The 12,045-nt window shown below is 36.8% G+C and overlaps 1 protein-coding gene across 5 annotated transcripts in view; it reads left to right on the top strand.

Annotated features, from left to right (window-relative positions):
* Positions 1-12,045, top strand: part of EPS15 (epidermal growth factor receptor pathway substrate 15) — a 133,270-nt gene that overhangs the window by 22,300 nt on the left and 98,925 nt on the right. For 3 of the 5 annotated variants that reach the window (XM_087865868.1, XM_087865870.1, XM_087865871.1), the window contains exons 2-4: positions 7,177-7,198; positions 7,967-8,001; positions 10,772-10,813. In XM_087865868.1, the coding sequence (XP_087721994.1) occupies positions 7,177-7,198; positions 7,967-8,001; positions 10,772-10,813 (99 nt within the window). Of the gene's footprint in view, positions 1-7,176; positions 7,199-7,966; positions 8,002-8,189; positions 8,220-10,771; positions 10,814-12,045 lie in introns of those variants that run through there. The other 2 variants (XM_087865869.1, XM_045799567.2) reach the window with 2 other exon arrangements.

Below are 12,045 nucleotides of genomic sequence, written 5' to 3'. Positions count from 1 at the left end.
CATTCTGAGAAAAGACATGTCTGACTTTCTCTTTAGGAGAGGACCAGGTGTTATTTCATGTTGGGAGATGGAGGGAACGTTCTCAGAAAAGGCTGAGGAAAAAGTAACTTGCTTACTTTTTTCTTTGTCTCTGTACTAGAGGATAAACTTGAAAGCAGGGACTGTGTATCACTGTGCCTAGCTCAGTCTTTGGGAAGTAGTTTGTTGTCAATAAATGTTGAATAAGTGGATTTATCCTCACAGCAATATTTGAGAACTTACTGCAAGAAGGAATTTCATTAATAATCATTCATTCAACTAGTATTTATTGAGGGTTTCCATATGTAGATACTGTGCTAGGTATTGGGGATATGGTGGTAAACAAGATAGGTATAGGCTTCTGCACTCATGGAGCTCATCTTATAATGAGGGACACACACACACACACACACACACACACACACCACCCAAAAAACAAAACAAAACAAAACCCCCCACACAGACAAAATTAAAACAAGTTGTATTAAGGTCTCTGAAGGAACAAGCAAGGCTGAGGTAGAAAATAAAAGAGGACCTACTTTATGATGATCCAAAAGTCTTGGAGTGGGTAACATTTAAGTTAAGTCCTAAAGAAAATGAAGATACCAACTATGCTTTTCAGGAAGAGAGAATGACACCTGCAAAGGCTGTGAGTTGGGACAGAATTTGCTCTTTTGGAAGAACTGAAATATCAAAGTGAAGTTAGTGGCCCTAAGTGAGGCTGGAGAGGTGAGCAGAGGCTGGATCATGCAGGGATACCAAGCCATGGCAAAGAGTTTGGATTTTATTTTTTGTCCAATGAGAAGGCATTGAGGGTTTTAAACAGGTGAATATTATTGTCCTGATTTATATTTTTATAGGACTACTCTACAGTCCATATGGAGAAGCAAGAATAAGAGCAGAGAGGGTAGATAAAAGTTTATTACAATAGTAAAGACAAGATACAGACTGAGATATGGAGAGAGGTGGATAAGTTCAAAGTATGTTTTGGAATTAGAGTTGATAGGACTTGCTGATGGATTGAAAACAGAGTGAGGGGTAGGCAGACTCAGGTATTTGGCTTGTGCGGCTTAGGTGGGGGAGGAATGGGTTTTTAGAGAAAAAAATATAAGTCTGTCAGATGTTTGGGAGATATCCAAGTGGAGGTGTTAATATAAAAGTTTGGAGCTCAGAGAAGGGGTCTGAAATAAAGATATCAGTTTGATATCAGCGTAAGTGTGGTATTGAATAATGGGAATTGATGTGATCATTGGGTTAGTGTAGGAAAAGTATCTGAGAGGTGAGGTTGTTAATGTCCTCTGTAAAAGGTAAAGTGCTATACAAATGAGGTAGTTATTTTGTTTGATTTCTTCCTTATTTGAATTTTTATAAATCCATATATTATTAACACTTAAAGATAATGCTTCTTCCAGTGATCTCTCTCTATTTTGGGCTGTCTAGACTGGCATGTATAGGGCTTACTGTCTTCTGATGAGAGACCAGAGCTACTCTTTGTATTCATCCTTTGCCACTCTGCCACTTAGATTTTTGATCAGGTTGAACTGGATTTAACAAAAGCTGGTTCATTATTGGTCTGAGCTGCTGATATGGTCTGTTTTTCAGTAGGATACAGCTATGTCATCTTTTGAAGTCCTTTTGTCTACTTAAAGTAACTTTACCTTTCATTTCTGATAATCTCCAAAGCAAATACATTCTTAGATCTAGATTTTGAAAGCTTTCTTTACAATACTGTTCTTGGAGTATTCCTAGGTTTTTGCCTGCTATGTTACCAATTTATAATGGTTTGTTATGGGACAAACGTGAGATGTTAGCATGTTTGCAGAGTGGAACATTGCAACTTTACTTTAAGTAGAATATAAGCTGTTTTGGGGGCAGGAGCCCTGCATGATTTTTGTAACCCCAGATACGTAAACGTATTGCTCTGTCCCTAGAGGGCATCTAGTACATGTTTATTAAATTATTAAATGAGTTGTGACTCCTAGAGCTGAGGGTTAATACTGTGCATTCTCTAAGTGAAGTGCCCAGATGGCTGCTTGTATTTCCTTGAGCTCCTTCTCGTCAGCTTTAAAGGTGAGGACTGCTCACATGACTTGCTTTTCTGCATCCTCTACTCAGCTTAAGGGTTGTTTTCCTTTCTAAAGTTTCATTATTATTGACATTCTTTTGAGTCTTCAGACATCTTAAGATTGCTGTTTCCTTTGTCAGTTTGGATTGCTCCTTTTTATTTTTGCATTCTTGTCTTCTGTTTACTATTCGTTTTTATCCTGTTTTCCTTTGTATTGTGAAATACACAAGTCTGTTTAAGACATCACAAGACTGTCAGAAGGCTTTAGTCTCCTATTTTGCAAGCCATTCACATTAAGTAAACGTATGTGTATAAATGCATAGGCTCTTCTGGTTGTGTTCCTTTGTTACTTTGGCCTTTGGAGCTGCTGTTCCATTATTAAAGGAGTTGGTGGTTGTGGTTGTGATGGAGTAATTTAAAGTATGTCAGGGCTAATTCCCCTTCTGGTTCCTTGGTTCTCTTGAAAATGGAGTATTAGAATGGCTGCATTCTAAGTAGCTGAAGTTTTGTGTGTTAATATGTCAAAAATACTTGTATGGCAAATTACCTGGAATTGTGTGCATTATGACGTTTATCTTTTTTTATAACGCTTATTTTTTTTTTTTTTATGTCTACTAGTACTGAATTGTTACTCATTTTCTTAAATTTTTAGAGAGAGCAAAACCGAAAAAGATTTTGGGTGGTTTATTTGGAAAAATAAAATCTATTCCATTGTCTCCTTTTCATTGCCTAGACTTCTGTATCTGCTTGCCTTTATACGCAGTATTCTTCCTGTCTGGATTGCTACCTCTCTACTTCGTAATGGTCTTCAACACCACCTTTTCATGGGAAGTTGCAAAAAGTACTACATCGAGGTGCCATATACCCTTTACCCAGTTGTCCCTAATTGTAATACCTCATGTAACTATAGTACAATAGCAAAACCAGGAAATTGACATTGGCACAATTCACAGGCCTTATTCAAATGTCATCAGTTTTATAGATATTTGTGTGTGTGTGTGTGTGTATGCAATTCTATGCATATGTGGTTTTATCAGGATTCATGTAACTAACAACAATTAAGATAAATGTTCCATCACAAAGATTTTTCATGTTACTCCTTTACATTCATATCCACTCCCCTCTTCATTTTATTAATTTATACACTGGTTATTCTTTATCATGTTATTCACTGGTTATTCTTTATCGTATGACCTTATGATTAACAGAAAAAAGATAAGCGTCATGTTTTACAGGTTGTCTCTTTACTTTTACCTTTTTTCCCCACATTGTACTATAACCATTTACGATAAGCTTAACCCTAAAGTTTCAGTTCCTGTTGTGCACTTATAGAATCATAGTCTCTCGAAGTCCTGTGATGTAGCATCCACCCCCCACAAAACCCCCAAAAATGAAACTAAAAATTCCATACGAAGCAATATTTAATTATTGCTCACATTATAGGTTCCCTAGTAATCAGCTATGGTTCTACTCCATGATTCTTTTTCATTTTAGGATCCAGACTGAAGGAGCACCCCCTATTTATGACATACTGTTCTCATGGTAGAGAGAAAAGAGCAAGAGTTAGTGGAAACACACAATAGCTCTTAAAACTTCTACTTGGAACAGGAAGTTTCTCCTGTTTCACTGGCCAAAGTTAAGGCACATGGCCAAGCCAACTAATAGAGTTGTACTTGCCACAGAGAGGCACTACAAGTCACATGCCAACCGGCAGAGATGTTAATACTTTGATAAGAAGAGAATAAATGATTGAGAATTATAGCAGCCTTCCTTAGGATGGTATACTGTGCAGTGCTTTTGTAATAACTTTTTTCTTACTGAAGTTTATTATACTTCAAATGATTTTTTCTTAATGAAAATAGCAGCTCCTTTTTTTTTTTTTTCTTTGTCACATTCCTTAGGATATCGGTTCAAGCCAGAATCACAGTGGCTTGGACAAGAGAGAGTTTATCTCCCTTAAGTAATAGGGAGATGCCATATCATGGCATCTTCATGATAGTGTCCGGGACGCAGGCCCTTTTTCTCATGTCTTTCTTTTATTCTCAACCATGTTTTCCACCTCTCAGTCTGGACGGCTGCTCCATATTCTCCTATCGTATCTGCATTCTGGCAAACTGGAAGAAGGGCTAGGAAGTAGAAGGCATTCCGTGTAAGTGCATAAACCTGGAGTTGCACACACTATTTCCTTTCTTATCCCATTGAGGAGAACTGGGGATATAAGAGAGGTTAGCTTTAGCTAGGTGTCCTCATGTCCAGGTAAAGTTTAGGGGTACTGTTCCTAAAGAAAGAAGAGAAGAAAGGATATTAGGAAACAAGTAGCCATCTCTTTATTTTAATTAATGTAATTCATACAAGACCTATGAAAAATAGATGTTACTAACTTTATAGATAAGGAGACAGTCTTTTTATTTTATTTTTTAAAATTTATTTGAGAGAGAGAGAAAGAGCACGAACAGGGGGAAGGGCAGAGGGACAAGCAGACTCCCTGCTGAGTGGAGGCTCCGTGCGGCCCAAGGTGGGGCTTTATTCCAGGACCCTGAGATCATGACCTGAGCCAAGTCAGGCGCTTAGCCAACCGAGCCACCCAGGTGCCCCATGGAGACAGGCTTTTTAAAGAAGTCAAATAAGTTGTTCAAGATCATCTAAGAAGTAGTGGAATGGACTTTGAATCTAGGCCTATCTGATACCAAAACTAGAGTTTTTTTTTTTTACAAAACTGTATTTGCTTTCTAATATCTATTATTTATAAGCACTTAACATTTTTTCAGAGTAGTAATAAATAGCTACTGACTCTTTAGAGGGAATTCTTACATTTATGAGTATTTTATTTTATGGCAGCTAGAGTTTATTTTATAGCTGGTCAGTAAATAATTGCTTTTAAATAATAATAATGTTAGAACTTTAAAAGGTCAGATTTTTATTTTGACACCTTTAGGTTTTTTTGTTTGTTTGTTTTGTTTGTTTTTAGTTTTTGATGTAATGTTCCATGATTCATTATTTGCATATAACACCCAGTGCACCATGCAATACGTGCCCTCCTTAATACCCATCACCGGCCTATCTCAGTCCCCCACCCCTCTCCCCTCTGAAGCCCTCAGTTTGTTTCCCAGAGTCCATAGTCTCTCATGGTTCATTCCCCCTTCTGTTTACCCCCCCTCATTCTTCCCTTCCTTCTCCTATTGATCTCCCTGCTATTTCTTATGTTCCATAAATGAGTGAAACCATATGATCATTGTCTTTCTCTCCTTGACTTATTTCACTTAGCATAATCTCCTCCAGTCCCGTCCATGTTGCTGCAAATGTTGGGTAATCGTTCTTTCTGATGGCTGAGTAATATTCCATTGTATATGTGGACCACATCTTCTTAATCCAGTCATCTGTTGAAGGGCATCTCGGCTCCTTCCACAATTTGGCTATTGTGGACAATGCTGCTGTGAACATTGGGGTGCATATGGCCCTTCACTACGTGTGTATCTTTGGGGTAAATACTCGGTAGTACAATTGCTGGGTCATAGGGTAGCTCAATTTTTAACTTTTTAAGGGACCTCCACACTGTTTTCCAAAGTGGCTGTACCAACTTGCATTCCCACCAACAGTGTAAGAGGGATCCCCTTTCTCCACATCCTCTCCAACATTTGTTGTTTCTTGCCTTGCCAGGTTTTGCCATTCTAACTGGCGTAAGGTGGTATCTCAGTGTGGTTTTGATTTGAATTTCCCTGATGGCTAATGACTGAACATTTTTTCATGTGTCTGTTAGCCATTTGTATGTCTTCATTGGAAAAGTGTCTGTTCATATCTTCTGCCCATTTTTTGATTTGATGATTTGTTTCTTATATTGAGTTTGAGAAGTTCTTTGTAGATCTTGGATACCAGTCTTTTATCTGTAGTGTCATTTGCAAATATATTCTCCCATTCCGTGGGCTGCCTCTTAGTTTTTTTGACTGTTTCCTTGGCTGTGCAGAAGCTTTTTATCTTGATGAAGTCCCACAAGTTCATTTTTTCTTTTGTTTCTCTTGTCTTTGGAGATGTGTCATGAAAAATGTTGTTGTGTCCGATGTCAAAGAGGTTGCAGCCTATGTTCTCCTCTATGATTTTGATGGATTCCTGTCTCACATTGAGGTCTTTCACCCATTTGGAGTTTATTTTTGTGTATGGTGTGAGAGAGTGGTCAAGTTTCATTCTTTTGCATATAGCTTGACACCTTTAGTTTAAAAGTTCTCCTTTAGAAATTAATTTAGATGCTAAAAATTCATAGGCAGTTTCAAATACTGATTTCAAATTAGGGGATTTTTACACTTTTCCTCAAATTGAAAATAGCTTTATTGTTTTATTTTAATTATAAAAATAGGAGATGCTTGGGGTGCCTGAGTGACTCAGATGGTTAAGCATCTGCCTTCAGCTCAAGTCATGATCCCCAGGTCCTGGGATCAAGCCCCACTGGTCCCGGGTCCCTGCTCCCAGCTCAGCAGGGAGTCTGCTTCTCCTTCTCCCTCTGCCTAACCCCCTGCTTGTGCTGTCTCTGACTCTCTCAAATGAATAAATAAAATCTTTAAAAAAATAGGAAATGCTTCTTATAAAAAATTTTCAGAGAATACAGAATAGTATAATGAAGAATGTAAAAATAATTTATAATCCCATTATTCAGAGATAATCACTATTACCATTTTAGCTATGCCTTTTAAATTTTTTTCTCTGCATTCATTGTGTGTTGTGTATCTGTGATTTCTTTTTGATCTAAAATGATTGTATTTCAGGAAAAATTTTTTTTTACTGAGACAAGCCGAAAACACTTTGTTTTTTGTTTTTTTGCTTGATGAGTGAATTGGCAATTTGGATGGCTTTTTCCATTCTCACTTAGCTGTATCGTATTAGTATACTAATCAGCACAGGGTGCACTTTAGAACACTTTAGTGAGCTAATGCCTTCTCAAATGTGTTTATGTAGTAACCAATGAGTCTGTATTGTGAGGATTAATAAAGTACAGTTTGGAGCTCAGAATTCTCCCCTCCCCCAGCTCCTAAAAATTCAACTGAATTATCTTTAAAAATTAATTCTTCATTATTAATGGTGTTTGTTTTATTTGCTTCCTCTAGCAAAATATCTTCACCCTTATCTGTAAGTAGGATGGGTATGTAATTTTTCACTCAACCTGGACATTTTTGAGGATGAAAGGGATACTTATAAATATTTAAAATTCTGGAAGTTTTTTGAAATATATTTTTTTGGCCATCAAAATGATTTCATTACATTGGTAAATCAATATAGTAGTTCTAGTCAAACACGATTTCCAAAAATAAAATTCACTAAAACATTTGTACTATAACAAAATTAAGTCTTTTTATTGATTATCACAATATTAAAAACACATACAGAATAATTATTTTTGGTATCTTGTTTTCTATTAGTTTCTTAGCCATTCCTGTCTCTAATATTGTATCATTAATACTTTTCTGGACAGTGTATTTTTCAGTATAGTTTAACTAATTTAAAATTTTTCATGAAATTGTCTGTTGTAGTTTTCAGAGTTACATATTATGGTTTGTAGTTGGCTTATTCTCTGTAACCAGTAACATTTTTAATTGCTAATACACTCTGTTTGTTGTGATGTATCTGGTTAGCTCAGGAAAAAATTTGCTAAATGGAGAATATTCTTAATTCTTATTTTTTTGTTACTGAAAATTATAAATTTGTCAGCCCCAATATTTTTACAGTTTTTTTTTTTTGCCTCTGTTAAGGCAAATATTTTTGACAAATATTTTGACAAGTATTTTTATAAGACAAATCTTGTCATAAAAGTTGTCCCTATTTATGATTATTTTACATTTTCCACTAAATTTAGATGCTGTAAAATTGTAGGCTTTCTGTAATTTCTTTTCATTCCAGTACCAGTGTCAAAGACTTCTTCCACTGCCTCACAGGTTAGCTGTCTGAAGTTGCTTGTGTCTGAGGATACTTTTCAGTGAGTCTTCTGCATGCTGTTCTTGAAAAGAAGGTGTGATATTGTATCTGTGGTGAATCAGGAAAAGAAAGATGGAATTATCACTAGTTCTCTTTCAGATTTCATCACTTGTTCAAGTGGATAAAGCACTTACACTACTATGATACCTTGGCCAGAAGTTAGATGTCTGTGGTAGAGGTATACTAAATCCATTGTGGTTTATTTTAATGTATTTTAATATAGTGACTAGTAATAATAGTTCATTTAAGGAAATGCAGAATCTGAGACAAATGCTAAACTAAATGGTATGCTGGGACAACAGATTGTAAATTAAGACTGTCCTGAGCAAACCAGGGCATGTGGAAAACAGCATGGTATTGTGAAAAGAGCATGGAACTTGGAATGGTATAGACCTGCATTTAACTCTGGGCTTTGCCATTTAACAGCTTGGATAAATAACCTCTCTGAGACTAGGTATGTTAGGGTTTTCCAGAGAAACAGGACCAACAGGATAGACACACACACACATTCACATACACTGATCGATTGACTGATTTTAAGGAATTGGCTTATGTGGGTACTGGCAAGTCCTAAATCTGTAGGGCAGGCCAGCAGGCTGGGGACCCAGGGAAGAGTTGATGTTGCTTCTGAATCTAAAGGCTTTTTGGAGGCAAAATTCCTTCTTTCTCAGGGTACTTCAGTCTTTTCTCTTAAGGCCTTCAACCGATTGGACGAGGCCCACCCAATTACTTTACTCCAAGTCTACTGATATAAATGCTAATGACATTAAAAAAAATACCTTTAGAGTAACATCTAGATGGGTGTTTGACCAAACAACTGGGTTAGCCTAGCCAAATTGACACATACAATTAACCTTCACGTTAGGTTTCCTCATTTGCAAACTGGAATGATACTATGTGGCTCACAAGGATACTATGGCTCACACTAAGTTTCTTCATTTGCAAACTGGAATGATAATATGTGGCTCACAAGGATTATTAGCATAATATGTTCTCACAGTTGGCACTCGATGAATGTTGATTTCTTTTTTCTTTTCTTTTCTTTTCTTTTCTTTTCTTTTCTTTTCTTTTTTTCTTTTCTTTCTTTCTGAAGATTTTATTTATTTGGGGTGCCTGGATGGCTCAGTCGGTTAAGCAGCTGCCTTCAGCCCAGGTCGTGATCCCAGGGTGCTGGGATCAAGCTCTGCATGGGGCTCCTTGCTCAGCAGGAGCGTGCTTCTCCCTCTCCCTCTGCTTGCCACTCCCCCTGCTTGTTCTCTCTCTCTCTCTCTCTCTCCCAAATAGATAAATAAAATCTTTAAAAATATATATTTTATTTATCTATTTGAGAGAGAAAGAGAGAGAGAGAGCCTGAGCGTGGGGGGGGGGGGGTTGCAGAGAGGGAGAGAGAGAAGCAGAACCCCGGTGAGCAGGGAGCCTGATGCAGGGCTCAATCCCAGGATCCTGAAATCATGACCTAAGCCAAAGGCAGATGCTTAACCGACTGAGCCACCCAGGTGTCCTGAATGTTGATTTCTTAATCCAGTTTTATACCCGTTAAGGCGATAGGCCCAACCTTGATGCTTTAAGATTTTTTTCCTGTTTATCTTTGTATTTCTATCTAAGCGTCTCTTGCCCCCTCATCTACTTAAGTCCTGTCAAATCTATCTTACAAACATTTATTCAGACCACACCCTTCTTTTCTGCCATTGCCTGTGTTCAGGTCCTCTATTGGGCCCATTAAAATTATTTCCTAAGTAGCCTTCTACTTTCCATCTTATTTTCCCTCTTCACAAGTAATCACCTAGACCTAATACTATGTTAATAACTCTTGAATCTGTCCCCTTTGTCCATTCTCATTTTCATTACTTTTGCCTGGCACCTGAATCCCTTCTTAAGTTGTCTTCTACAAAACATCAAAATCTTATCTCCAATTCTGTCACCATTCAGAACTCCTCATTATTCTTTTCAAACATAACTGAGCTTTCTGTTGATAGCCTGTTTTGTGCATGCTCTTACCTCCATATAGAATCACCTTCTCCCCTTCCCCTCCAGACTTCAAATTCCTGCACTGATGTCATTTCCATGAAGCCTTCTTGGACTCCCTTCCTGGTTCTAGAACACTCTTACACATTTATGTCCAGGTGAACTTGAACCCTCAGTCATTGATACTATACTCCTAAGCTACATTTCAGGTGAGATAGTAAATCTGTTTATTAGCTGACCAGAGAACCTTTTGAACTATGGTATAAATTGAATGGCACTCCTTGCCTACAAGCTTTTCAGGTCTGACGATATAAATATCATCTTTTTGTATATCAGTTTATGTATTTACTTGATTATTTTATCAAAATGGTTTTTGAATTCTATTCATAGGGACTTTGGACATTTAGGTAGAAGATGAATGCTGAAGGCTTTGGGCCTTTCAGCTGTCTTTAATCAAAGCATTTCACCCCTAATTTGTAACATGTTGGGTTTCTTGGTAAAATTTTCCATGAGAAAAAGAAGTTTTGGTATCGAAAATAATTTTAAAATTCTTGTGTTGTTTTGTCTGCTTGATTCTTAATAATCCATATGGCTGCCTTTATTCACTTTCCCTTCCCCCTCAAAAGAAACTAAACCAAACTTTTCAAAATCAAGGATATTTTACTCTTACTCATCTTTGTTTCTCAGTTATCTGTTGAAAGAATGCAAATACACTAATATAGATTATTGAATAGCATTTAATGTCTAATTACTTATTTATTTTAGTTATCAAGTGGGAATCCTGTTTATGAGAAATACTACAGACAGGTAAGATTTTTGTTTGTTTGTTTTCCTAGATTGAACATAAAAATGCTTTCAACTCTTGATGGTATATTTGCAGATTACCAGCTATCTGAACACATTTGATGTGTCTTGTTTTCAATTTCTTGTGCTCTAACCTCCTACTTTGAGTGCTTAATGCTTTTGACAAACTGTCAGAAAAATGAAGGAAAGAGATAATTATGCCCAAACATTTAATTGTCTTAAATGTCTATTTATCCATATAATGTATACCATTAGATGTTATAAAATCCATGTAACATTAGATATATTAATCTAGATATAAATATCCAAATTAATTTTAAGCCAAATAGAAATGACTTATCTGTTGTTTTTAAGACTTACTAAAGTTTAGGGGCACCTGGGGGGCTCAGTTTGTTAAGCGGCTGACTCCTGATTTCGTCTCAGGTCATAATCTCAGGACTGTGGGATCAAGCTCTCCCCCCCACCTCGTGGGGCTTCGTGCTCAGAGTGGAGTCTGCTTGTCCCTCTTCCTCCCGCTGTGCACCTCCCCCCTTGCGGTCTTTCTCTTGCACGCATGCTCGCTCTCTCAAATAAATAAAATCTTATAAAGAAAGACTTTTTAAGTTTAATTTTCACAAAGTTAAAACTATGATTCTCATACAAATATGAAACGAACATGTGTCAAGAACTTTATTTACCTCAATTAATTACTGGAAGAACCAGTAAGATGTGAAAATAAGAATATGAGTTGTAGAGATTTATATTCTCCACCAGACAAAATTCATTTATTGGTATGGACAGGGATCATTGCATTGCTATCAGTTTTCTGTAATTTAACTTCTACTCCTACATAGTGTAAAAGAGCCTAGTCAATAGAAAGTCAATCAGGGGTGCATACATCAAATCTCTTAAGGGTGTAGACAGTCTCATTTGCCCATTTCCAAATACTGGATCATTTTCCTAACAATCTCCTCACCTGTGATTATGATCACAGAAAAGGCTATAATTTGGCCTGGCTATTTACATAATTACAGCAAGTTTATTAATGAACCAGTATAAGTCTCCTTGGGTATGACTTGCAAATCTCCAGACATACACTTACTATTTAACAACTTCTGAGCCTGGAGAATTAATTTCTACCTGAAATTTCTAAAGAATTTGGATTGTACTTTTTAAAGCCTTTGCTATTTTTCCTCTATCTTGAGACTAGGAACCAAACCTTGAAATTCTTTCTCCCATATTTCATCTGCAGTCCA

The sequence above is a fragment of the Ursus americanus genome, chromosome 12 (genome assembly GCF_024610735.1).
Source record: "Ursus americanus isolate L20-20 chromosome 12, mUrsAme1.1.p, whole genome shotgun sequence".
In the NCBI taxonomy this organism is placed as follows: Eukaryota; Metazoa; Chordata; class Mammalia; order Carnivora; family Ursidae; genus Ursus; species Ursus americanus.
This window is presented reverse-complemented; position numbering and strand designations above follow the sequence as displayed.